The 27,500-nt window shown below is 42.3% G+C and overlaps 1 protein-coding gene across 11 annotated transcripts in view; it reads right to left on the bottom strand.

Annotated features, from left to right (window-relative positions):
• The window catches only part of LOC307035604 (ERC protein 2-like), a 146,072-nt gene that overhangs the window by 22,040 nt on the left and 96,532 nt on the right, over positions 1-27,500 (bottom strand). For 8 of the 11 annotated variants that reach the window (XM_079675157.1, XM_079675159.1, XM_079675162.1 and 5 more), the window contains 3 exons: positions 21,266-21,413; positions 16,241-16,402; positions 12,468-12,533 (listed from right to left, as the gene is read on the bottom strand). In XM_079675157.1, coding sequence (XP_079531283.1) covers positions 12,507-12,533; positions 16,241-16,402; positions 21,266-21,413 — 337 coding nt within the window. In that variant the 3' untranslated portion in view covers positions 12,468-12,506. Of the gene's footprint in view, positions 1-559; positions 590-12,467; positions 12,534-16,240; positions 16,403-21,265; positions 21,414-27,500 lie in introns of all 11 variants that reach the window. The other 3 variants (XR_013807148.1, XR_013807147.1, XM_079675163.1) reach the window with 3 other exon arrangements.

The following is a 27,500-nucleotide window of genomic DNA, read 5'->3' as shown; positions in this document are numbered from 1 at the left end:
TGAAAAAAAAGAAGTATACTCTCACATATTATACATTCTTTGGATTGTATTCCCAGAAAGATTGTATTTTTAATTTTGAGTAAACACAAATATATGCATACATGTATGCAGGAATACACACTCACACAGGTTGATTTCGTGCTTGATAAAGCATGTTTAACCACAAAGAGGTTATGTTAGTTTAAACATTTTAGGGCCTGTTCATAAATTCTTCATATGAAATGTATTTTCACTGTTTTTTCAATAAAAACATTAAATCAGGAGATTGGCATTAATGATTTCTAGTCACCAATCCTTTATTATCCCACATAGGTGGTGACGTGGCATTACAATTTTTCTTTGATCAAAGCTAACTTTAAAATAAAAGGACTATTGTTTAAATCCTATTCATTTAAATCGTGTGATTTAACCAAAATGAACTATGACTATATCAAAGTAAATAGAAGGTTTTTTTTTCCGGATGACTTCGTGATCCGTTGCGACCATAATTATCAACCACAAAAACAACCTTCTAATAAATCTCAACAATAAAAATGACCTCAACACCTCTCTGACTCACCCGTTATTGAGTATCTGTTGAATAATTACTCTGCGCAGCGATCAGACACAGGGAGAGATAAAAGCAGAGGGAGAGAAGAAAAGAGGGAGGAGGCAGGGAGAAAGAATGTGACTAAGACAAAGGAAGGCTGAGAAATTAAATTGAGACACAGAAGAGAAAGAAAGATTGCGTCCGCTCTGGTATGCCATCTTTACGATCTGTCTGTGAGAGAGCTTGTGAAATTGAACTCAGGTGTAGTGTGATGCCGAAAAAGCCATTTCCCCATTAGGGCTATGGAATCTCACATAAACAAATTACACAAATACTTTCTCTATAAAGGAGAGGGTGAGTTTTCTCTAACTGTGCAGTGAAACCTAAGCGGGGTCTTGTTTATGTGTGTGACAGAGTGTTTACATTGTCCTCCGCTCCCATCCCTTCAGATGGGGAGAACGCCAGGCCTCCGACAGCTTTACTCCTGTCACACTACCTGTCTGTCTTTGAGATTTCTGTTATGGAGAACATGTGCTAGGTGTATGTGAGGGGGAAATGCCAACCAGTGCTCTGTCCTCAATACAACCAGCTTAACCACTCAAGGGTGATGTGTTCAAGAATAGAAGTCAAAGTAGAAAGCCAAGAAAAAGCCAAGAAAAAGTGAAGGAACCAATGAATAATAGCCATGGCTTTACACTTCTAACTTGCCTGTGTGATTTTAGCTATTCTATGTAAAACACTCATCACCAGAATAGAAAAAACCTTTCTTTGGCTTTTTTCTTACTTATAATTTATCCAGAAAAATGTGCCATCAACACCTTACCTTATCTTTCTAGCTGTATTGTTCCACCTGGTAGCTGACTAAAGCCGCAGTCACACCAAATGCTCTCACTAAACACATCCACTTCCTTTGGACTGTTTATTTCTGTGTCTTAGTTTCTCTTATGGACATTGCCTTGTGTTTTATTGTGCTGCTGAAAGCAAACATTTCCCAAGTTGGGATCAATAAAGTATACCTATCTATCTATCTATCTATCTATCTATCTATCTATCTATCTATCTATCTATCTATCTATCTATCTATCTATCTATCTATGGATTGATAACGTATCATCAACATCTAGGCAATTTTGAAAAGAGGGTACTTTCATTCAGAAGTTACATTTTACATTAGATTACATGTCACTTGTTAGACGCTTTTACCCAAAGTGACTTACATACATTCAATACTATGGGCAGTCCGCACAGGATCAATTTGAGGTGAAGTTTCTTGCCCAGGGACACAACAACATGCTGACTGTAGTGGGGTTGGAACCAGTGCTCCGCTGATCCGAAGATCAACTTCCACAGTCATTCTGAACTTGTGGATATCTAATGTTAGCTGGCTAGCCTAAGCTTGCAACCCTGCCCACACTGTTTCCTGTCCCGCCCGCTGTTTGCCACAGCAAGCAAATAAATGTCAACCTTGCCACTTCTGGTCTGACCGCCGCATAATACAACCGCAGATTTCGTATGTTGGCCACTGAGCAGTAACACTAGAGCTCAAGCAGAGCCCATTAATCCAGCCAAGTCTTCCCAAAGAGACTGAGGATTCAATATCGCAACCTTAAAATCTTAAGAACCTTTCTCTAAACGTTTTTTCAGATCATTAGTTCATGGAAACGACTTCAAATTGTTAATGTGCAAATCAAGCCAAACATCAAGTATCAAATGCTTACAACGGTCAGCTTCAAACCTCAAGGACCTGATCTGATTCATAATCCTGACACCTAGAATGAGTGTGGAGTAAACTGCGATGCTGTTCTGAGATCAGTACGAGGAGGACCACCCAGCAGTGGAGCTAATCCCATAGCTGCAGGGTTGAAGCCTTGCTGCGTACACACTCTGACAGGCTAGGCAACTCCTGGATAGGATATTAGAGTGGAGCGAAAGGACAATGGCATCTATTGATGACTGGTGTTTTATGCTGCCATGCTCTACTCTGCTTTTGGTGAGAAAGAATAATCAAGTAAGCCTCTCTTGCTCAGTTACCTCTCTCTTCAGAACTCTGCCAGCTAGTGTACAGTTCAGGATAGTTTAAATTACAGATGGGCAGAGTTTTTAAAAAACAGGTTGGTTGTCACAGGATGGTGAATGTGGTTACTCTGAGAATTGACACATCCCATGTAAATATAGGGTGATTTCGATGGAATAATGTGATCAAAATTATAGTCTAGAAATTAGGGAATTCTTCAAATTCAAACATCAACTATTAAATGTAAAGACTCAGACAAACAAGTTTAAAGCATGAGTGAAAGCCACAAGATCCATCGATGAAAAGATACAGCAAACAACATTTTTTTTGGAACTGTATACTAAATGTGTCCATATCACTAAACTATCAAGTAAAGGTGGCATCAACTGTGGGTTTTTGTGTGCTGCACTGATTCTGATAGTAGAGAGTGCTGGTATATAGAAAACAGTTGCAAATCCTACAACTCTAAAGTGAAATTACATTACATTACATTTCATCTAGCTGACGCTTTTATCCAAAGCAACTGTCAATTACCAATTACAGGGACATTCTCCCTGGAGTAACTAAGGGCACACTAGTGGTGGTGTTCCTGGCGGGATTTGAACTCACAAACTTCCGAACTTCAGCACACCTCACTATCCATTAGACCACTACTATCCCTAATTACTTGTCTTTATTATTGTGAGATTCGAGGTTTATGAAAAGATTGGAGAAAGAGAAGAAGTTGCACAGATTTTACAACTTTAAAAAAGAAAAAACAAGAGGCAGTGGAGTTTGTTTGATCCTCACAGAAATGCTTCACTAGTGGAATTGGTCTTTTCCCATGCAAATACACAATACCAATGCCATTTCAACAATCTATACCACAAAAAAGAAAAACATAATAAATAATTCTGTACTTGGAAACAAGCTGCTCTACAAGAAATATACTACTTCCTTTAGGGCAGTTTTTAGATACGTCAAAATACAACTGTAGTCGGGGAATGTAAATTACAAGCTTGAAGCAACACATCCAAAGATATACAGCCTCGTGAGTTACTCTACAAATCAACACAACTTTATTTTGATAAAGCATATTGTAATTGACCACTTACTTAGCACCTAAGGATACTGTGGGCAACCATCTCCACTTTGAGCATCGCTGGCTTGGCAGAAACACAAAGAAGTTCCACTGCTGGTTCTGCTTTAGCTCGTCAAATAGACTTACATCAAACACACAGCCAGCAGCACTCTACAAGATATAGAGATGGAGAGAAAGAAGAAAAGAAACAAAAAGAAACAGAGAGGGAGTGACAGAAATGCACTGATTCAAAGCAAGCCCCAAAGTGGAAGCCCCGGGATAAACAACCAATCAGAAAAGTATCGCTGTCTAGCCCAATCAGAACACATTCCAATGAGAATCCTCTCCAGACCCAACCAACTAACCCCGGAGGTATGCACACAAGAAATAAGACACATACTGTACACACAATGTGACCTAGATTCACAGCAGCATCCTAACTAATGTCCTGACCATGTCTGGATGACAAAAACCCAGAGAGTCTGTGTTCAATCTACCACCAGCCTCAATCACCTCTCTTTAGTAACTGCTATTCTCCATTGTGGCCCTACTAGTGCAGACACTGCTGTTTGTATGTGAGTTTGTAGTTGTGTGTGTGTGTGTGTGTGTGTGTGTGTGTGTGTGTGTGTGTGTGTGTGTGTGTGTGTGTGTGTGTGTGTGTGTGTGTGTGTGTGTGTGTGTGTGTGTGTGTGTGTGTGTGTGTGTATGTGTGTGTGCGTGCGTGTGTGTGTTTTGGGGGGGATCTATAATTCCATTGTAGACAGATGGGATTGGTGTCTGGGCTCATTCCTGGCAAGGATACCCTTGATTCGTAGAGAGGGGCGAGGACGGCAGTTGAGGGATGCCGGACAAAAGGATGTGTGTGTGTGTGTGTGTGTGTGTGTGTGTGTGTGTGTGTGTGTGTGTGTGTGTGTGTGTGTGTGTGTGTGTGTGTGTGTGTGTGTGTGTGCGTGCGCGCGCGTGCGTGCGTGCGTGCGGCAGGACTGTGTGTCTTGCTGTATTTGTTGAGTAAATGGACTTCCTAAGGACTGAAATAACGAGAGTATAACAGGCTGAGCAACAATGGTGCAGGGATTTGTGTGTGATTGTGAGTGTGTCCACAAACAAACAAATCTGTGCTTGCGTGCTTACAGTGTGTGTGCTTGCAGTTGTGTCTCTGCCAGTGTGTGTACAGGGTTGCATGAGAGTGTGTGGTTGTATAGATCCCCACTTGGCAGGGGCAGTGTAAGCTGAGGAGGGTCTTACATGGGCTTTAATCCTGTGCTGAATGTCATCGTACAAGTATGGCTTTTCCACGGGCCTAGATAAGACCGAAAGAAAGAGAGGGAGTTCTACTGCATATGTATCAGTTGTATGCACTTGCGCATGTGAGTTTAAGTGCATACATGTAGGGGAAATACAGCCTTGTGAAGTAGCTTGACCCATTGGTTCGATGACAAGGATTATATCACTGACATACAGTAAGCTGTGAGGGACAGACCGAGCAGCTACAGCACTAATCTGCTTCTCTAGTGATCTAGTGACAGAGAGAGAGGCCACTCTGGCATCAAATTCTAAGGTTTCAGAGGAAAACACAACCTGGCTGAAAACTACACAGCCCAACAAGCTGAGCAGTGTTGGACTATCTTTTGTTCAGGCCAGGGGTTTAAACACTTTTTTTTAGCGTGGGGCCCTAATGAGAAGTTTATTCTGTAGCCCCAAGACTCAGGGGCTTTAAAACATTTTACTACCCATGTCATATGGGTACCCTGCAGCAATAGGCCTGTGACCCATATTGGGATTTGAAACCTAAGTTCAATAAACATTTTGAAGTTTTGAAAAGGTCACTGATATAGAATGTCAGTGACTCTTTTGAGGAGTAAACTATGATAACTCAATACACTGCAAGACATCCATTATTGAGGAAAGTGTTGTTGTTACGATAAATGGCAACACAGCACATCTCGCTTTTTACAAGCTTCCCTGACGTGGTCGACCTTTGGGAAAGTGTCAGGCTAGCGTGAGAAATAAACTGCAGCCTACTGTTATACGAGGCTTAATTAGTGGTCAGCCCTTAACGTTGAGTGGCAGTCTAAAGGTTGTTGATGTTATTACAGTAGCTCCCCGATAGCACGGGCTATGAAGCCTCTCCGCTGACTCTGCACCGGGATGACTTTCAGCGGGAGGAAACAGGTAAATTCCTGTTAGTTTTCCTCTTCAATCCTACAAGGAGTGTCCGATAGCAGCTCTGGCATTGATAGAATAGGGAAAGAAAATATGGGAATTCTTTCTGCTATTACTTATTAAAATATATTTAATGTTATTTCTTCGCCACAGTGTTTCCGTAAGCGTCAATCTTGATTATAAGTGTTTGCTTTCTATTAGTCTATTTAACTGTATGCTTGTCTGTGCGTGCGTGCGTGTGTGTGTGCGTGCGTGCGTGCGTGCGTGCGTGCGTGCGTGCGTGCGTGCGTGCGTGCGTGTGTGTGTGTGTGTGTGTGTGCGTGCAGTGGTACTTCAGATGAGACATTACAAGTGCTGCATGTTGACATTCTTTCATTCAAAGTTACAATATCAGAAGTGATCAAGTATCACATGGTAAATTCAGCAGGTGACAGACTCCTAGCTTGTATCTCTATCTCTGACTTAACTTCCACCTTATTATCTTCCTCTGCCTCGGAGCAGTGGACATGTCTAAGATTGGCAGCCTAGGGGAGGGTCTTTTTGTTGAAAACACACTTCTTACGCAGAGGACCTGAGGCAGTGTGGTGTTTTTGTGTGTAAGTGTGAAGTGTGCATAGAGAGAGAGGGAGCGAGAGAAAGAGGAGAGCACAGGAAGTCTAAAGAAAATAACAGGTTTAAAGTCCAAAGGTTGTGATTCTGTCTCCAAAATCCCTCTACCTCTCTCCATCAGTCACTTTCTCTTTGGGATGTAATCCACTTTGAACAGGGGATCTGACCTCCAGAGCATCCGAGTAAGAGTTCTCTTATGCAAAATGATTTTTATCTCGAGCTTTCAAACAAGCACACACACACATGCACGCAATTGCTTGCCGGTGCCTCCCAGGTGCAAGTTTCTCCCGAGGGAAGGGCTTTTGTGTGCTGCCATCTCCATAAGCTCACAAAACACCCTTATAATCCTTCCAATCTCTCTTTCTTTTTTCTCCTTCCAGAGCTTTCTCTTCCACACACAGTTCTCTCTGGAAACTGGTAGCACAGTAAGAACTTGCTAAAGACATTTAATAAATGTTTCTATTTAGACCTCACCGTCCACCACCATGTTAGAATAAGCTTTTCTTCTTTTGTATTGAAATTATTTTTGTTCTCTGTCAGTCAGCCACAAACATATCTGCATGTATCTTGTGGCAATGGCATTTTAAGAAGCGATGGAGATAACTGGAGGTAAAGAGAGGGGGAAATAGCGACAGCTTGAGGTGCACTGATTTATGACTGTGGGCTGGGCTGGTGCAGCCATTTCTTCACAGAGAGCAAACCAGAGAGGGGTTTACAGACACAGACTGAATCACACCTGGCGTGTTCAGACGTAGAGAGGAGGATGAACGGCCTCATTAAAAGCATTTCATCTTAAACATTTCCCATGTCTACAAACTTTAAATGTGTCAATTAATGACATTTAGAAAATAATAACACACCCAATCAGTGTATGTATATGCACAGCCAATAAGGATAAAGCTATTTTTAAGGGTTAATGTTCCTTACCGCATGTTCAAGATTATAAGTCTGAGCCAGTGAATTAAAGGAAAAAGCACTATAGCGTCATTTCAATTACATACCAGAGAGAGAAAAGTAAGTGCTTATTGTCTTCTGGCAAGCATGTTTGTGCACTTGAACTGAAAACCCCCAACAACAACGACTGGGAAAAACACTTAACTACATCATTGAAGCACAATGCTTTAATAAAGCAAGTGAGGTCAGAGCACTCAGTGCACAGTTTAAAAAGAAAGACCGGCCACACTGAGACTATTTGTTGGGCATCTCCACAAGACTGTATGAAATATAAATCTTCAAAAGGTCCATAGACACGCTTGAGTTATCTTTTACATTTATTGTTAAATGTTTACCTTTAATGTACCTAAAAGATAATACCCCACAAAATAAAACTGGAACTAAACTGCTAATAAAATGCAATCCTTAAAGAATATTAAAGAAAAACTCATTTTAAAAAGTGCAACTGAAGAACCCTTGGGTCAGTGGACAGCATGACCATTCATAATGTCTAGGCTCATGTCCCACTGTTGCTGCAAGTCGGACAAATCTCATGCTGGTCCCACTTGGTTGGCTTCGATGAGAGAATGGCTTACCACTTTTGAAAACAGTGCTAGAGGACAGTTCTCTGCATAACTGTTATCATCTCTCCAGCTGACAGCAGCCAGTACACACTGACTGACTGCCAAGCTGTTTATTGGTGCCTCCCTTAGTCTACTACTGTAGGTGGCCCAAACAGGAACGTTTAGATTCATTTTGATAAGATGACCACATCAAATAGCACCAGCACCGAATAGCAAGGATTCTCCTCGAGAACTCAAATGACAAAATCTTAACATCTTTCCCTGCAGATTCGCACGAGCAGTTGTGTGTGTGGCCAAGTCTTGGTATTTGTAATGAGTGTGTTGTGGGTGGGGAATGGGAGCGTACTCAGACAAACCGCCCTATGATCCACACATCAGGTGTCTAACTGTCCTCTCCTGACTAGAACTTCAAGAAAGCCACATAAAAAGCATGAATAAACTTGTCTGCCTCAAAACATTGGCAGCCCTTCTTTTCCTCATACATCCTTCCCCACCTCCTCCTCCTCCTCCTCCTCCTCCTCCTCCTCCTCCTCCTCCTCCTCCTCCTCCTCCTCCTCCTCCTCCTCCCACTCTGCTGGGTCTGAAGATGCTTCTCTGGGTCCTGTCTGTCTGCAGCTTCAGATACCGACATTGACAAAGCAACTCTATCAGCGCTTTTCATACACCTACTTTAGGGTAATAGTTTGTGTGGCATTTTTAAACAGCACTACATCATTATCAAATTAATCATCATGCCGCAACATGAATACACTAAGCAAATATTCAATGTGATTAGGCTTCTGTCTCACGCCAAACACATTTCTTCCTTTCACAAACAGGGTTTTCTAACTAACTGCAAAAGGCAACATTCCTGCCCTTACTACAGGAACTGATAATGGGATTTTCTAAACATATAAAAGCTTCGGTACAAGTTACCTGCTCCCATTAGTCTTAGAGCTGTGTGCTATCAGATCCATGGGCCTAAATAAATAAAGACCTATAGCACGATGCACCTTCACAAGAAAAAGGGCCCTTTGGAAACTAATTCAGGTGTTGTTTTGGACACCTCTCAGGATGGACTGAAATAGATACAAGATACAGCAGACTTAGATGTTGTTGCTCAGGTGTGGCTGAGTTATTGACTTCTCTCCACTCATGTTCAATCTGGTGGAACAACCTTTGACCTCACAAACTGATGATGCTGACAGCTGGCTGAGGGATGGCCTCGGTCAGACGCCTCTACTGACCTGCCGGCTGCGGTTCATTGGTCACCAAAGGAATACTGCACAGCACGACTACACACATGTGTGAGGAGATGCATACCCAAACATTACCCGATGATAATGAACATGCAAGTGTGTGTGTAGATGTGCACATGTTTTCACACGATCACACATACACAGAGATTATAAAAAAAAAGACAAATAACATGCTTGCATTCACTGCTGAATGTCTAGACAATCCAGAGTGAAACCAATGTATTTGTTTATCAACGCTTACTAGGTGTTGATTAAATGGGGCAGGTATTTCTTCAGGCGCCCTATTAAAATATGTGCCGTTAGCGTTCAGTATTTAAATAGTGGGATGATAGTTGTTTACACTTTCATCCTGGCAAGAAAAAGTGGCAGAGCTGGCTCAACTGTTTACGATTCTGCTGCAATACTTTTATTTCAGAGCCAACCTTGAATTAAATTTAATGGCATTTTGATTATTGTTAAAAGGAATGTGAACACAGTGACATTAACAGACAGGCGTGTCTAAACTGAAAACTGCTTTCATCGGAATAATAACATTGTAGACACTGACAGGTTATCTCATTTCACAATCAATACTGACAACTCATTTTTCAATATCAATTCTATTCACTATTGATTATATTAATACATTATCTCCAGGCAAGTCTGAGATTTATTGCAAGAAGAAGTTACATTAAAATGACCATTGACTTTGGAACCCATAATTAAACCAGCTTTGAAGTACGTTTTGGTTGCAACGAGCCATTGGACATGATTAATCAGGATATAGCAAAAAAGAGACAAGCATAAACATGTCACTTCTACTAACTATTTGTATTTCGGAATCACAAATGAGTTTGAGAATCTGCAGGCTAATTTCATTTTGGCAATGAATTTAGACTCCTTTTTCTAGACTTGCTTAAGCTGTGCATTCACAAGAGTGGGATACTTACTGGCATAAACAATGTAGATATACAAACACTGTATTCAGTGCAAACACAGCATGGACCAATGAAAGCCATCTTCTTGACTTGTTTTAACCTGAACAAGGCCTCTCTCCTTCCTGTTCCAACACACACTAACACACTCACACAAACACACACACACAAACACACAAGCATATTTCTGTCCCCACTTGGAAAGCCTCTCAGCTTCTTTTCGCTTCATTCAGTACAAATAACTTCACGGTGGGATAAAAGCATAATGTTTCCAGAAAACCTCTTCCCCCCACTTTGCTTCACTCTGTTGGCCCCATGTTCTCCTTCACTTTTTCCTCCAACCCCCTTTTCTTGTGCTCTCTGTCCAAAAAGACATTCTTATTTCATTAGTACGGGGGGGTCTGGGAGGCCAAGAGGGTAAACAAAACCTCTGTAATCAACAGCAGGACATACACAACCACAATGGGCCAATCAGAGCGCAGTGTCCTTTTAGTTGGAACTATGCATGACCAATACATATCCACACCCGGAACTCAAACTCAACACTGTGTGGCATTCAGAATGTAGCCTAGCACTGGGAGTCAAGGTTATCCATAAGACACACCAATCAAAGCATGCATGCCTGCAAAGACACTGATACACACACATACTCAAAGATCCCCGGCTATATGTCTAGCGCTGCTGTCCTCTATGTTTGCTCATATTAAGGAGGGCTCACTCAGGGACAGGATATGGGGATTAGGTCTGGCCTTATTGCGCTGTAGCTACACACCGCTAAATGGCTCCCATCTGTTCTCCCATTGAGAATGGCTAATACACGTTAGCCGCGCTCGTATTGTAAACTGCCAGAATAACAGCAGTGGATAGATGAGCAGGACTGATATCGCTAGCCACAACACCATTTTGTGCTAAAGGCTAATGTGCCTGGCTTATTCTATTAGATCGGGATAAGAAGTACTAATACGCAGACACGTGCATACACACACCATCACGATATCTGATTGAAGATACCGAAGCAGTAGGCGAGTCACGGGTCCAGCTCTAGGTTTACCTTGAAGGAGAATAATGTTAGAGCAGGGCAAGCTTAAATCTGGGGAGAGGTGGAAAGAACCGGAGTGATGGAAAAAGATGGAGGGATGGAAAGAGAGGGAGAAAGGGGGCAGTGTGGTCTGTTTCATTACGGTGAATCCTGACACTGCTGCATTCTCAGCACACATGGACTGGATTATAGGCAATGTGGGCTGCTCCGGCACAGTATAGCTCAGCAACGCTCTCTTGCACACACATACACACACAGACATTCAAATGCACACACAAACATCATAGCTAAACACACCAAAGCTTTACACTGCACATAAACCATTTGCTCACACACAAGCTATAGGACTCTTAATCCCAAAAGCAGCAGTAGGGCAAAGTGCACCACTACTAAGTCATTGAGGTTAGAGACAGAGTCTGCTTGTGATGGTCCACCTGTGGATTACTGGGGGAAAAGAATGAGATGCACTGGAAAGTATGAGTATACCATGCTGCCTGGTTTTCTCTAATTCCCGCACAAATACATAAGCATCTCTTTTTCTCTGTCTCTCAGAAGTAAATTTATAAATCTCTCTTTTTTCCCCTCCTGTCTGTCTTTGTCTCACTCACACATGCATTTGCTCCAAGAAAACAATCACCCCCCTCTGAACAGACCTCTTTCCACACGCATACGTTCAAAGGCATCCTGAGTCTATGGGGGGCTTCGATATAAAAACCCCAAAACCGGAATTATCCTTTATGACTCTGCATTCTTCATTTTATGCTTTTTCAGCTTGCAGCCTTAAAAAAAAAAGCTTCATGACTGCTCTGTGTTGTATTGTAATTAACTACCCCACACACTGGCACAAAACAGGGTGGGGTAGCACGGTTAAACTTTACTACGCCTGAAAAAGTGAGGCGGGGAGGACAGACTTGTCCATCTCTGTTTTTTCTCACTGTCGTTTTTATCACCTACGGGCCCTGGTACGCGGGGCAGTTGGGTTTGTATTGGTCGAATACCACACAGTTACCTATATAGCCACAGAGTGCACACACAGCATGAGGCACAACCAGCATATGGACATTAGTACTGTAGCACTTATAGAACGGCAGCCATAAACCTCTGAATCAACTGAGGCTCTTTATTCAACTGAAATTCATAAGCAATGGGAAAAGGAGCCGGGTTCTATTACACTTTCTTCTGTCAGAGTTGGGTAATACTGTGGTTATTGTGGTGCCATCAGTGTTCCCGGCTAATGGTTACTTGAGCTCACTAAAGAACCCTTTTGTGTAGAAGACCATTAAAATATCTGCAGCTGATATACAGAATTACACCCTGGCAAGAAGTGCATTAACTCTAAAATTAGCAGAACATTTTTACAAAAGCTGTGCAACAGAAAACTCACTGTGGATAATTGGATGCAGGGTTTCCATGGTGATGGTGATCATGCCCATATTCCCTCTTCATCGTCCTGTGAGAAAAACATGTGAAAAGAAGTCATCATCATTACCATTTACTGTACAAACTCTGGCCTAGTGGTTATGTCTTTATAAGTAGAGTCTCCTTGCCTAAAGCTATGGCCCTCCAAACCCCCTGTGGCTTTTAATCAAAACAGTCCTGTTCATGTTCCTCATTCAAAAAAAGTTGTGTGTGATATCATAAAATGCTTTCCTCAGTGTGATTGTCAGGAACCAATAACTAAACACACAAGGGGTTTCCTTGGGGCTGAAACTGTGCAGAAAAGAGCCCTGCTAACAAGAAGGGTAATTCACTCAGACACTAACAATACAATGGTTAGCACGAGCTGTCAGCTCACTATAACCAAGTAACCAAGCCCTTGCCTGAATAATGCTAAACTAAGCTACGGTAAAGGACAGTCCATGCTACACAAGAGTAAAAAACACAAGGGCCTTGGCTGCAGTCCACAGCGGCTTTGGTTGGACTGAGTGGTTGTGACAAGCTTGGTAAACTCAGGAGGCTACACCTAAGCAGCTAAGCTATAGATATAATGGCCTTTCAATGGAACATGCTAGATGGTAAATGCTAAGATGCAGTGAATGGCTGTGACAGGCCCTGTAAACAGAGCCAGGCATATGACCACTCATTCTGCCAGGTTACACGCACACGCACGCGCAGTCCACGCACCTGCGCACGCGCACACGCACACACACACACACACACACACACACACACACACACACACACACACACACACACACACACACAGGCAAAATACCTCATAAACCTGTAGCAGGCAGCATGTTAAGGCTTTGAGAAAAAAAACAACCAAAGAGAAGAGGTTGTATAATTCTTTCTCTGATAAACACTTGCTGTTTTCTATTTCCTTCTGAGGCTGCTGCCAAATATCTGGCAGCGGTACTGGCATGGCTAAATGGGAAAAACATGAACACAACATGCCCGTCAAACTGCACACAATCCATGCTGAGACACAGACCTGGTGTTCATTTTAAGAAGCTAAATCCACTTCCTGTGCTTGTCTCTTTTGATTAGGTTTCACCTGTCCTCACATGAAGTCCATCAAAAACAAATGAAGGACAGGGAGTATAGTAAGAGGATTGAGATGGACCAACTAACCATAGCAATGGGCTTGATTTGCGATTTGGCTGCTTTAAAGACCTTGAAATGTGTTCTTGCATTTGTGTGTCCACTTTTCCAGCGCATACATTTGTGCTTACGTGTCTTAAATGTGCCATTTGGGTGTGGATGCGGTGTGGATGCATCTGTTTGAGCAAATGCATATGCAAATGCGGAAAAAGGCAACTGTGGTCACTGATATGTTTTTCATGGCCATAGCTGTATCTTGGAAAGGCATTGCGGTCTCTAGGTTGAGCGTGCAGACCCTTTTTATCATCATTATCATCATCAATCCTCTTTCCAGTGGTGTTCGTAGACCAGGCAATGCACTTACGACACATGCATATTGCATTCGAAATGGGATAGATGGAGGGAGAAAGGACTGAAGAACGAATAATGAAAGGGACAGCAGAGGTATAGAGAGAAGAATGTGGGTAGAGCAATAAACAAATGGGAACAAATAAAAGAGTGGTTAAAGTATAGTGAAGAAGAGGTAAGTGACAGAAATAATGAAAGCATAAGAACAAAGTGTTCAAGAAAAAACAAATGGAGTAATTCATCACATTTGAAAGAGGGAGATTAAAGGAGTCCTGTGTTTGGAGGTAAAACAGTCTCACAACAGGGACTTCAGTGACATCCAGACTGCGTGACCTGACAACCCCCATCAGCAGCACACACACACACACACACACACACACACACACACACACACACACACACGCACACGCACACGCACACGCACACGCACACGCACACGCACACGCACACGCACACACACACACACACACACACACACACACACACACACACACACACACACACACACACACACACACACACACACACACACACACACACACACACACACACACCCTGACCTCGGCCGAACTTCCCCATTAAGGCCAAAGATCAGATATGAGGAAAAGCCAAGAGGTGATTGGCTGACCTCTGTCAACGCTGCCCGTTGTTTTTGAAGTGTGTGTGCTTGGCACAAAAAGGAGAGCGAGCGAGAAAAAACGTAAACATTCAACTTTATTAGATAGTATAATTTAACCAATATGCCTGGATTTATGAGTTATTTTTGTTATTCTCTACATTCTTAACAAGACTTCCCAGAAACGAACACTCTTCACTTGCAGAGAGCTACTTTTTAACTATTAACACTGCCACAGTAAAACAGTGTTGGGTAGCCATATTGAAGGAAAGACATCAATAAGGAATGTGAACAGAACAGTGACCCCCCCCCTGCAGCTCACTGTTTAGTATGAAGCCTGCCATGGTTGCAAACTATTCTGCAATACCTTAGTACAATGCAGGGACCTTAAAGCTTGCCAATCAATTTGTCAAGTCGCTTCAAAAGCACATCATAGCATAACCCAATGACAGCACAATTTGAATTTAAAAGTGTTCCTGGTTAGATGATGCAAAATGTTCAAATAAATATACAGTACTGCGTGAGATTGTGAGTGAAAAATGTGCATATATCAACCACAGACCTTAGCATTTAAGAATACAAAATAGAGTCTATTCTATAGGGGTTAAAGGCTAAAATATATTTAAAACCAGCTATCCTATTCTAGTTTAAATATTGTCGAGAAATGTGTGGGTTGATGCAAGTACATCATTGTGTGCTTGTATGCATGTGCGTGTATAAGGATGGGTTTAGGACAGGGGATCCCCAGTGCATGTTTGACTTTCTTTGAGCAGCAGTGTCAGCAACATAACGTCTAGAAACGTGTTATGGTGCATATTAGATGGAACAGATGTTCACATTTATACTCAGGTGGAAATCCCCAGGTATTCATCTTCAATCCCCAAACATACATACACAAACACACTTCGTTTTGGTAATTTTGGAAAATCCCCAATCACAACGTCATGACAACAATAGAGCTGTGATGAGTTTATTTTCCATTCAAATAACTAGAAGATGTAATCAGCTAATGGGGTTAAATCATATCTGTCTTTCTTTGAAGAGTACTTTCCCCCGGTAGGGATTTCATCTGAGTACATAGTATCAACAAAGAATCAGGTGTGCACCGCCATGTGCATTTACACAAACACACACAGGCATGCACACGTCTACAGTATGCACACTTGGATGTACGCACACTCACACCAACACTATGCTAATAACAACAGCAGTTTGTGCTCCTTCCTTAGCGCTCCTCAAATTGACACATTAAGTTTGTCCCTCAGGGTAGTCTGGATATGATACACAGAGAGAGGCAGCTCATATAAGAGATGAATGATACATAAACTAATCTCACACACAAATCCCATCGATCAAAAACATTCATTTGGCAGATTTTCCCTTCAGGCCCCTTATCTTAATGATATGAATAACTCTAACTTGGCAGGAAGTATCGGGGTTGAAGGAGAAGAGACACAGGAGAAGTGAGAGGGGAAATTTTAGGCTGCTCAGTCCAACCACAACTGACTCGTGATGGAGATGACAAATAAAATTGCTCTAACTTTAAAAGCATGAAGATGAAAGCCTACCACATGTAAGCTTGTGTAAACAGGTCCAAACTGTCTGGTGTGTGAGTGTGTGTCTGTGAGTTTGTGCACATTCATATTGACCTGGTCCATAGGGGGTCGGTGATTGGCATGGGGGGGCCCTCTTGGCAGGCTTCGGTGATGCACGTTGGCTGGATGCATATGGTGAGAATGGTGAGGATGATGCTGGGGGTGGATGTGATCTTCCTCATAGTTATCCGCTATCAGCTTCATTCTGCTCTGAGTCTGCCAAAAAAAAGGAGATAGAAAAGAAAAATGTATAACCCACAATTATAAAACATTCATTTCTCCAACACTGCTTTATTTGTTTCGTAAAAATGTTCTTTGGGTCTTAGAATGATTAGGCTGAGGGATTCTTGGATGGCGGCAAAGCATGTCGAAAGCCATCAAAGATGATAAAAACAGTGCCGCTAACAACACTTGACAGGTCATAAATTGAGTGAGTCGGAGTGCCTGATGAAGTCTGTCAAATGTCATCCATATTGCAGATTATAGTTTAATTGGATTAGACGAATCCTAGTAAGAACAGTTACTGAGTGTTTCATGTAGCCCACAGGCTTTCTGGCTTGGGTGAAGCAACCTCCTTTTAGATGTCATTGATTAAAATTACACACAAATATGTATATTTTTCGGAACGCCTGTAAATGGGTAAGCAAGACTATGTGTCCTTTGTTTTGTATTGTGCAACTGTGTGTATTTGTGTGAGCGTTTGTGGAAGAAGCTGTCATACTGCCAACATCACTGCTTTGGAAGGAGATAACAGCCGAGGCTGACTAACGTTAACAATCAGCCTAAGTCCATTGAGGCCAGCTGTCTAAAAGATAGACCGTGACTGAGTGGGTGCAGATACATTGACAGGCTCAGCTTTATTCCCAGATACTTCCCCTGAGGGTGTACACGACTGCAGAGCGGGAGGTTGGATTGTGTATGGAATGAAGATGATTCCAAGGAAAGACATGCACACATGTCGAAATCCAAAATGTTACTGCTTTCCTTTTTTCAAATGAGAGACAGCCATGGCAGGAAGAGAAAAAAAGTCTGAGTCAGCTGAAGGATAGGAGGGAGATGGTATTACAGTAGTCAGCGGCCTGGGGACATCACTGCTGAGATAAGGAGCTGAGGCCTAAATGATTGAGGAAACGAGCCAGTCAGGATCACAGGAGAGGATGTGGCTGGCATTAAAGAGGTTAGCAATTAGCTTAACTTGGAGAAGAGCTGCTCAGATAAGGCGAGAACAGTGACACAGTGGTGAGAGGGAAAGAGAGAGACAGAGATAAAGATGAAGAGTGAGGGATGGAGGAGGGCCCAGACAAACACCAGACCAGTGGTTAGAGCAGTTAAAGGCTAGGTTGAGGTGTACGGCCCTCCGTGACCTCAGGTGTTGACACTAGCAGGTGTGACTGGGTGGGGCTTGACTCAATGCAACAGTTACAGGGCTGAGATCTGTCATTACAGCCAGGACAATTACTATCATACCATGCAGCTGATGTAATTACTGCTACACAGTACATGCTCTAGGGGCTCACAATGTTTACAATTATGTTGAATTTTAATTGATAATTATATTCAAAACGTTGCTATATGTAGTCAATGGTAAGAAGGGCAAATGTGTGCTTAGTCCTCAATGCTAATCTAATTTTAAAAAACTACAACTTGTTCCGGCCATCTAATTACAAAAAAAATGTGTAGGAAGGGAAGCCAAATGTCTCTCTGTGTGTGTGTGTGTGTGTGTGTGTGTGTGTGTGTGTGTGTGTGTGTGTGTGTGTGTGTGTGTGTGTGTGTGTGTGTGTGTGTGTGTGTGTGTGTGTGTGTGTGTGTGTGTGTGTGTGTGTGTGTGTGTGTGTGTGTGTGTGTGTGTGTGTGTGTGTGTGTGTGTGTGTGTGTGTGTGTGTGTGTGTGTGTGTGTGTGTGTGTGCGTGTACATGTACATTTAATGACCTGAGACAAAAACATTAATGAATGAAGTGATGAATTGCTTCTGGAAGAAACTGACTGTGTGGTCACGATAGCCCACATGTGGCCATCTAGTTTATTCAAACAGACACACATACTTACACACACTCTCTCACACACACACACACACACACACACACACACACACACACACACACACACACACACACACACACACACACACACACACACACACACACACACACACACACACACACACACACACAAACACACATACACACACACACACACACACACACACACACACACACACACACACACACACACACACATCTCATACTTTTGTACAGACATGTTACGTTGTGCATGTGCGGAGGTGTGCACATATAAAATGACTGTGTGGTGGAATGTGTGTGTTTTAATTAGTGTTAATTATGGCCTTTGCAGAGTAAACAGCTCAGTAATGACCTCCAGGCCTGCTTGTACTGTAGATCCTGGAATAGTCACAGGTGGCACTGCTGGGAGAGGAGAGTTTTTCATTGACATCCCCAACCATAACAGATTTGAACTGTACTATGTGTGTGCGTGAGGTTCCTCTGCATGTGTATCAAAGTGTAGCTGCTGGTGTAAACATGGCAGTGATGATCCCGCTGCTGTGCTCACAGCTGCATCCCAAACCTCGATCCAAGCCGTCAATAAATCAAAAGCCTGTCCTGATTAGAGCAGAGCTGCATTAACACATATGGAGGCATGAGGCTGACAAAAAAAGGCCTTAAACACACATGCGGCTGGGGAAAGGCTGCGCACCATTCACAACACGTATACATACTCCTTTAATCAAATCTGTGTGTTTCTGCGTTGCCATGCTATCCCAGTAAAACAGAGTAACACAGACAAAGCAAGCGGGTTGTTTTACATTAGCTGAGCAAAATGGCACACCTCTGAAACAAAAAAATCCATCTTTTCAGCAGAGAGAGAGGATAAATGCCCAAGTGACCAAAAAGACAGAGAAAAAGGGAGAATGAGAGAAAAAATTAAGAAAAAGTCCCAGAAAATGGCACACCTCTGAGGATGCCAAATCCATCTTTCAGCTTCAAAGCACGTTTAGCCCTCCATCACTATGATGGGAACACTCAGAGAATTCCCGCATGGGGACAGATTAGCTCTGACTCTCTCCTCAGGAAGCCTGAACACTACACTCTTCATGCATGTGTCTGTGTATTTGTATACTGTGCTGAAGAAGGCCTACTGTATGCCTCAGAGGGAAGCAAACTGTCCGAGAAAGAAAAGTTTGTCTTAGACCGCCAGCTTTTTGCACACACACACACACACACACCCACCCACCCACCCACCCACCCACACACACACACACACACAAACACACACACACACACACACACACACACACACACACACACATACACACACACACACACACACACACACACACACACACACACACGCACACACACAAGATCTTCCAAAGGAGGTCAGACAGGGCACTGCTATCTGAAAATCTATCTGCTGTCTACGGATCAGCTTTCTCCTACGAGACTCCGAGTCCCATAATTCTTTGGCATTTCCTGATCAGTTTCCTTCCGCCATTGGCTGTTGTGGACCTTAGGAAGGCAACCTATCCTGATATGTGTGTCAATGGGTCAGCAGACAGAGTATGCCATGTATGTCATGTTGAACAACAAAACCTCCAGGGAGCTCACTGTCAAAATGGAAAGAAACCAAGTAGATATTTCTTATAGGAGCTTCTTACCCTTACAACCTCTTCGACAATAAGTTATGATAAAGTCTCTGAATATTTCGACCCAGGTACTAGGTGGCCAAAACAATGAATCCTTGGCACATCGTTCTACTAAGAGATAGGGATGCACTGATCCGACTTTTTACTTCCTGATACGATACCTGGATCGGCCATTACGAAGTACCAATCTGAAAGCAATATTTAATCAATTAACTGCAACAAAAGGCTTGACTCAAGCCATTCCTAACATTCTAAACAAAAATGTAACAAATATATACATAGATACAAATATATTGGTGCAACCCTTCTAAGCAATAACAATTACATGGATTCATGCATGTGTGCCAGAAAACTTTCCAAGAAACCAGGTTAGCATGTATGGGAAAGAGGAGAGAAAGCAGCTTTATGCTGCCTATCCCTCTCGTCTCACATCCCTTTCTTTTCTTCTTCTCTTCTCCCCTTTTCTGCCCCAGGCCCGGAGGCTTCATCGTTACAATTAGAGCTCATCACATCAACAGGTGGACTGTAACTGCTGGTTGCAACGGGAAAACATGACGCATACAATGGCGATCAACAGATAATAGGCTTTCCTTGAAATTCCACGAATGGAATTGCACCCCCTAGGAACTATTTACTGTTTACGAGACACGAACAAAGATCTGCATACAAATACACACAACCACTGCATCTGTTGACTTTTAAATGCACCATGTTTCCCAGAAGCCCCCCGTGACTTAGCAGACCGTATATGCAGACTCCCTGCTGTTGGCTCATTATAGTTAGCATTCACTTTAGCTCAGTCACTGATGTGGTCTGACCAGACCTTAATGACCCACATACCTTCATCAGCCTCTGGTCATATTGAGAACCAGGGCAACATGGGAAATAGGTGCGTAAGCATGTGTGTGAGTGTGTGCTGGGAATAATGTCAATGTTTGACCAGAAGATGTAATACAGAAAAGTCTGCTGTTGAATCATCAATGATACCAACCTACGCCTGCATCTTGAGTACATCTAATCACTCTGATTGCAACATGATTGTTAGGAGAGTCACAGCTCCTGCTTCACTGGTTTGGCTTACGATGACTGAACACCAGTAAGTGTGGTTGGAGGCTGGGAAGTCCACTCTGTTAACTACCAGGAATGAATATACCTCTATCTGTTCCTGGTTTCACAGTTCAAAAGTCTGCCCATGAGGCTGTTTCAGTGTTTAAGTGCAGGTAAGGCTTCATCATCTGCAGCAGGTTTGAATTTGTAGTCCTGCTTTGATTCACATGTCCTAAACAGTGACCGCAGGGCCAGGCTCCATTTGATTTATGTGCAGACCAATCAAGCTCTTAGACAAGGGGAGCTGTACATTTAATTCAATGCTTATATGCATATACAAATATATTGGTGGTCTCGAGCGGTGGATTTACCTGCTGTTTGAGCTGGTGCATGAGCCTGTCTTTTTCCCTCTTCAGAGCCATCACTTCCTCCTGAGATTTCTTCCGTTTGGAAGAGGATAACTCCAGCAGGGCAATGTTTGCATCCTTCTCACTGATGGCTGCCAGCAAAGCCTGCTGCCTGAGACGATGAGAGCGGGACATGGGGAAATAGAGTGAAGAGGAAAAAAGTATGGTTATTGATGATAAACAAAACAGTTAACATGTGTTTTACCCCAAAAAAGGACTGTAGAATGGTGTTTCATGGTCAGAGAGTATACACCTTAATCTGCAGCTATGGGCCTTTGTCCGTAGGCAGATGTCACAGCAAACCCACTCAATCCACAGATTCTTAAACTCAGACGGAGCTTCCACAGAAAATGAGCAGACATCTTTGAAGTGGTTTGCTAAGTGCTGTATTAGTGTTCCCAAAGAGTGACTCATGGACATGTGATAGTGTAATGGAGTATAAAAGAGTAGGCTGAGGAGGATATGACATATTTCCTCTGTCCCTGCCGGTTACCACAATGTGTGTGTGTGTGTGTGTGTGTGTGTGTGTGTGTGTGTGTGTGTGTGTGTGTGTGTGTGTGTGTGTGTGTGTGTGTGTGTGTGTGTGTGTGTGTGTGTGTGTGTGTGTGTGTGTGTGTGTGTGTGTGTGTGTGTGTGTGTGTGTGTGTGTGTGTGTGTGTGTGTGTGCGCGTGCGTGCATGTGTGCGTTGGCAAGGGGGTTGGCAACAAATGACTGTCTACAGGTGGGGAGAAAACATACCACAAGGCTTCATCATAGACACACAACCAGACGTACAAATGTAGACCATTAACTCAAGAGATGTCTTGCGCAACCCTACAACAGACGTAAAAGCCTTTGGAGTAGTTTGGTGATGACTATCCTCGTCATCAAGCAGGATTTTTAAATCCTGTGTTGTGACAAACATTTTACACGGCTTCTCTGGTAAACACACAAGCACAAACACATTTGCAAAAAAAGCCAGATGCACACAACTCCTGTACTATGGCTATTGACTGATTGATTGGAAAATAACGAAATGGCCTGTAAAACAGATCTCAGTCTAACTTTATCTGAATGACCATCTACTGTAAGAAGTCTCAAGCTGTCTTACTAGTTTGTAGACACTGAAGCTATTTTAAGTTGGATAAAATGACGTGACTGAACTCCAGACTCTGAAACCACATTTAAAATTAGGCAGGCATTAAACCAACACGGTAAGGTAATGTTTGGATTTGTGTGAGGTGATGGGTAAAGTAAGAGGAGGAGGGAGGGAGTCAAAATACACTTTGAACTCAATTAAAAATTGACCTGGATCGGAGTGTTTTTATTCCATGATTTAAGTCCCTGCAGAAATAACTGAATTGAGAAAATAAACATGCCGAACTCAGAATAAAGTCCTGCCGGCCTGGGACTCCACATTTGGTGTTTTTAGTACAATTATCTGCATGTCGCATCTGGATTCTCCCATTCAGGGCCATTAAAAGGCCTCTGTGTTTGTGTGTGCTTGTATGTTGTGCATGCATTTGCACGTGCATGCATGTGGGTTATGAGATGGATCGGAGCAGCTAATCACACCATTAATCACAGAGCAGGGCCAAAGTGACACTTTTCACCCCTCTACACCTCCACTGTTATTCCCTGTAATGCTCAGTGTAATGGGAATACACGTACCCACACATGCGCAACACCCTACACACAGACACACAGACCTACTTCAACCAGAGCAAGTGCTTTTGACTACAGGACTATTCTCTTTGAGCTAGCCATTCATAATGTAAAATGCCTCCAATTATTGTTAAAGAAATCCACTGATATATCAACAAATGAAACAACAGTCCATTCTTACTTTCCCTGACTGATAAACACAAATCATTATTTTTGCATTTAAGAGCATTGGCACAGTGGCAATCCATATTACATTCTTTTATCTTTGGCTGTGTCAAATAAATTAAAGAGGTGATGCACAGAGACATATATGGACAAGGAATGTGGCACACTGTGTCACTGTTCATAAACAATGTGTCAGATTAACAGCCTTAACTTGTTCGCCAGTGGGCCATCTTTAGTATACACTGCTAGACATGGAAACTCCAACTTTGGATATATTGTCTCAAATGTTTCCCTAATCTATTTTTTTTTAACATAACCTGAAAGCTTCTAAGTCAGGATGTGACTCTTAGTGCAGAACAAATAACTGCAAACTTAACTGGAAAACTATTTTAGAACACTTCAACAATGTAAGTAGGGGATATTAAGTGCAGGGTCAAATAGGTTGATGAAAGAGTGCGGTGAAAGGTTAGGGGCTCTAACCCCCACCCCGGTTTTAGAGAGGAGGTTTATCTAATCTGTGAACTCCTCTGAAAAAGCCAAACAAAGATCCATCTTTTTCTGACCACAACTTAGTCACTTCATGAGGGATTGTTGCACTCCCATTCATCAAATGCTGAATTGATGACGGACACAATGTGGCTGTTTGATTACTTACTAAAAAAAGATAATAATGAAGTGTGTAACAAACCAAAGCTAAAACATGAAAGCCAAGTCTCCTCTGTACATTCTGACAATGTAATCATTGTATTTAGCATTGTAGCAATTGCAGACCTCTACAAGGAAGCTACAATAATTACTGTATGTTGTGTTTTTATGACGGAAAGGTGTTCTGCATCACCCCTGCATTCCCTAGCACAGGTACAGACTTTCCAAATGAAAATGATTGATAGACCCTGAGACAGTTGTGAAACCGACTAAATTAAACCCCCAAACCAAAGTGGTTGCCATGCATCAGTGCAGGTTAAATCACTTCCAGGCTCTAAATTAACACAGTCGATTACAGAGCTGTCTCTCTGTGGATGCTCTCCTAGTGGTACTGCAGGATTCTGCTGAGTGATGTCTTCCTAAAACAATAAAAGCGGGGCATTATTATGATAAGCAAGCCTGTAAATGTTGTCTTCCACATCCTCAATCAGTGGTTGAGTGTGTATGTGTGTGTGCTGATTAGTATTACTTACAGTCTTTGAGCCTGAATCACACTGGAGTATTTAATCACATCTAATTTGAGTGGCCATTTGGCCTTAGTTTTAGTCCACACTGCAATGTACATGAATCTAGCAGACAGGGTTCATCTTTTAGACACAAACAAACACACACACACACACACACACACACACACACACACACACACACACACACACACACACACACACACACACACACACACACACACACACACACACACACACACACACACACACACACACACACACACACACACACACACACACACACACACAAACTAAGACAAATGCTTGCCCTGTATCTATTGGCTGATCTTGAGCTTGAGTGGGTGAACCCTCTCCCTTCTCTCCCTCTTGTTTCACTCCCTGCTTAACTTAGCCTTGGCGTGTTGTAGACAAACAGAGGATTATCTCCATTTCCTTTCGGAATTGAAAGGGCAGAAATTAAATGGTTTTTCAAGACAAACTTGTAATTAGTCTTCATAAAAGTCAGACCCCGTGCACTGAGAAGTCATAAGGTTCTCCAATAAAAAGACAAATAAATCCCATAATCACTGCTGGATATCTGGTCTAAAAAATCGTTCTTACTTTAGTCTTTCTATGAGATAACGGTATTTTAGCTGGCAATTAAACATAATGTTTACATAAACAGTTGTGCATTCATGTATGTAAATCATAGTATTTACTTAGTGATATCGATTACTATTATAGAGAGGGTATGCAAGCCTCTGTGGAAAAAGCATAGGTAGGACTGACATCTTATTTATAAGGGGTGAAATTCTAAGCTCGACTACAACATGTGATTCCAATTTAACCTTCATGGTCCCTGGGACATATTGAGACATTTGGATCTGCAGAGGTGGAAGATGGATGGCTAAAGTACATGACCATGCGATGAGAGGTGAGATGGAAAGGAGGGAGGGGGGAGAGGGTTCAGCATATGGAAAGAAAAAGTGAAATGAAAAAGTTGGAATAAGAGAAGGGTAAGGAAACGTCAGGCGGGACGAGATAATTATGAACAAAGGGATGAAAAATGAGGAGAGAAGACTTTGATGAAGACCTATTGGAGGCGGGGCTGCATGCTGTCTACGGACTGTGATGTCACAGGGCAGATAGGAAACTGGCAGGGCAGATAGGAAACTGGCAGGTCAGACAGATTTCTGGGGGACAAAGGGTTAAGATGGGGTCAAGAGTAAGCATAAACACACAAACGTATTGATTTGCACAAAGCAATTTCAAAGAAAGCGGACGTTAGGAAGAACCAATTGCTCAAGAAAATATATATAAAAAAGAGATGGCAAGAGATGAAGGCAATAGATAAGAAAGAAAAGTATGTGCTTGACAGGAGTGACTACCACCTGTGCTGCATGCGGAGGGAAAGAGGGAAGAAAATGAGAGAAGGTAGAGATTTAAGAGCCCTTGCCTACACTAAATCAGCTCAGCGCACTCCATGTTGTTATTCCTAGGCGTCACGGTTGAAGGATATGTGTTTATAATTTGTGTTATGACTTACTTGAAATTATGAGTGTGGAGAGTCAGAGGGACAGAAACAGATGCGTCCGTGTGATGCCCGAGGGAACCATCAATACTGTCTGCCCCTAAGTGCAGTGTGTTCATGTGTGCAGCATTTGCCTGCACACATCTGTACTTACATTTCCTCATGTGCATGTGTGATGTATTTTGTTAGCAAGAACATGGGGAGCCAACTAATGTGTGTTCCCAGAACATCCATTATGAATCTTCTAGTTTGTGATTATGCCCTTGCACCACTCAACTGTCCGACTCTGAAGAAGCATTGCACTTGCTTTTATGGCGGTTCCTTGATTGTGAGTGCGTGAAGGTGCAGCACAAGGCTGAGGGCCCCTGGCTAAGCGGTACTAGAGGCCTGTGGTGAGAGCAAGCAGAGGACATGAGAATGGGGCATGGTTGAGTGACATTATTATTTATGGCCTTGGAACACTGTGTTATTTACAACTGAGGAGGTAGGAAACATGTCCATTTCCAACAAAAAACACACGCTCCGGGCTCATTTAGTAAGCTTACTGCAAAGCCAGTTCAGATGGTAAATCTGTGTTTTAACTCCCAATGTCTGGTTAATATATTTTCTGGAGGTCCAAGTTTTGTCTACCTTAGGCAGGATTAGCTCAATGCTAACCTTTAGCAGCTAACCTGAAGCCAGCCACATGCCAGATGGACCTTTTACCAACTTCCCTCTGTATGTTTGCCTGGATTCAAGCCATTATTCATTTTAATCGATGAGTCAGGGTTTATTCGTACTCACTGCAAATCAAACTTGCATGTCTATCTTGTTTAAAGAAATTCATGTCAACTCCAATATTCCTCTTGAGCAGCTATTAGAGATTACATGCTAATCCTGAGCGCCTACCAAGAATGCTAAACTTTACATGCTAACCTTGAGCCAGGGCTGCCAACATTTGAGTCCAGCTTGGAGTGAGATTTTTTTTTTGGTGATCCGAAAAAAGAAACGTTCATGTGTACAGTGTTACACATGTATTGAACATGTACAAACTAGGGTTTCCCATTAATGTACCGGGCGCTACAGTGGAATACGCGCACATACACAGAGTACCCGCGACTCTTACAATGAAGGCTCGATAATAAGCTCACAGCATATAAAATGGCATATAGGTGTAAGCAGAGGTAAAGTGCTATTTTACAAGTGATAAATATTGAAGTTAAATGCATCAACCTGGTGCACTTTGAGAGCAAAATGAATTTAAGGATAGGCTACAGCTCTCAACACCCATATGAAACAGAACTGTAAACAGATTTTCTTTTTCTTTATGGATATTTTACAAATCCCTTTTAAACTGTATTCTTGTTTTACTGTCATAGTATTTCATAACTGTTTTTCATTTATTCTCATAAATGGTGACCAAAAGGTTTGAGAACCACTGAGATAACTAGACTAAAGTTAACTATCTAAACAGAGAGTCCCTTACCTCACTGAGCTGTAGTTATCTCTCAGTCTGACAGGAGAGAGCTCTCCCTCTCATTGTTTGAGAAACAGCTTCTAATATCCGTTAGCGCAGCTAGCTACCCAGATGCTAACAACAACAATGCAAATAGTGAGTTTGGTAGAAATATACTGTATAATAGTAAAGTCATTTAAGATGATGCCATATTTATTGAAGATTTTACATTATAAATATTCCCAAAAATTATTCAAAAGCATATTCTTCAA

This window comes from Notothenia rossii (genome assembly GCF_949606895.1).
Source record: "Notothenia rossii genome assembly, chromosome: 4".
Lineage (NCBI taxonomy): Eukaryota > Metazoa > Chordata > Actinopteri > Perciformes > Nototheniidae > Notothenia > Notothenia rossii.
The sequence above is the reverse complement of the archived record's forward strand: the minus strand, read 5'-3'. Positions and strand labels throughout refer to the sequence as shown.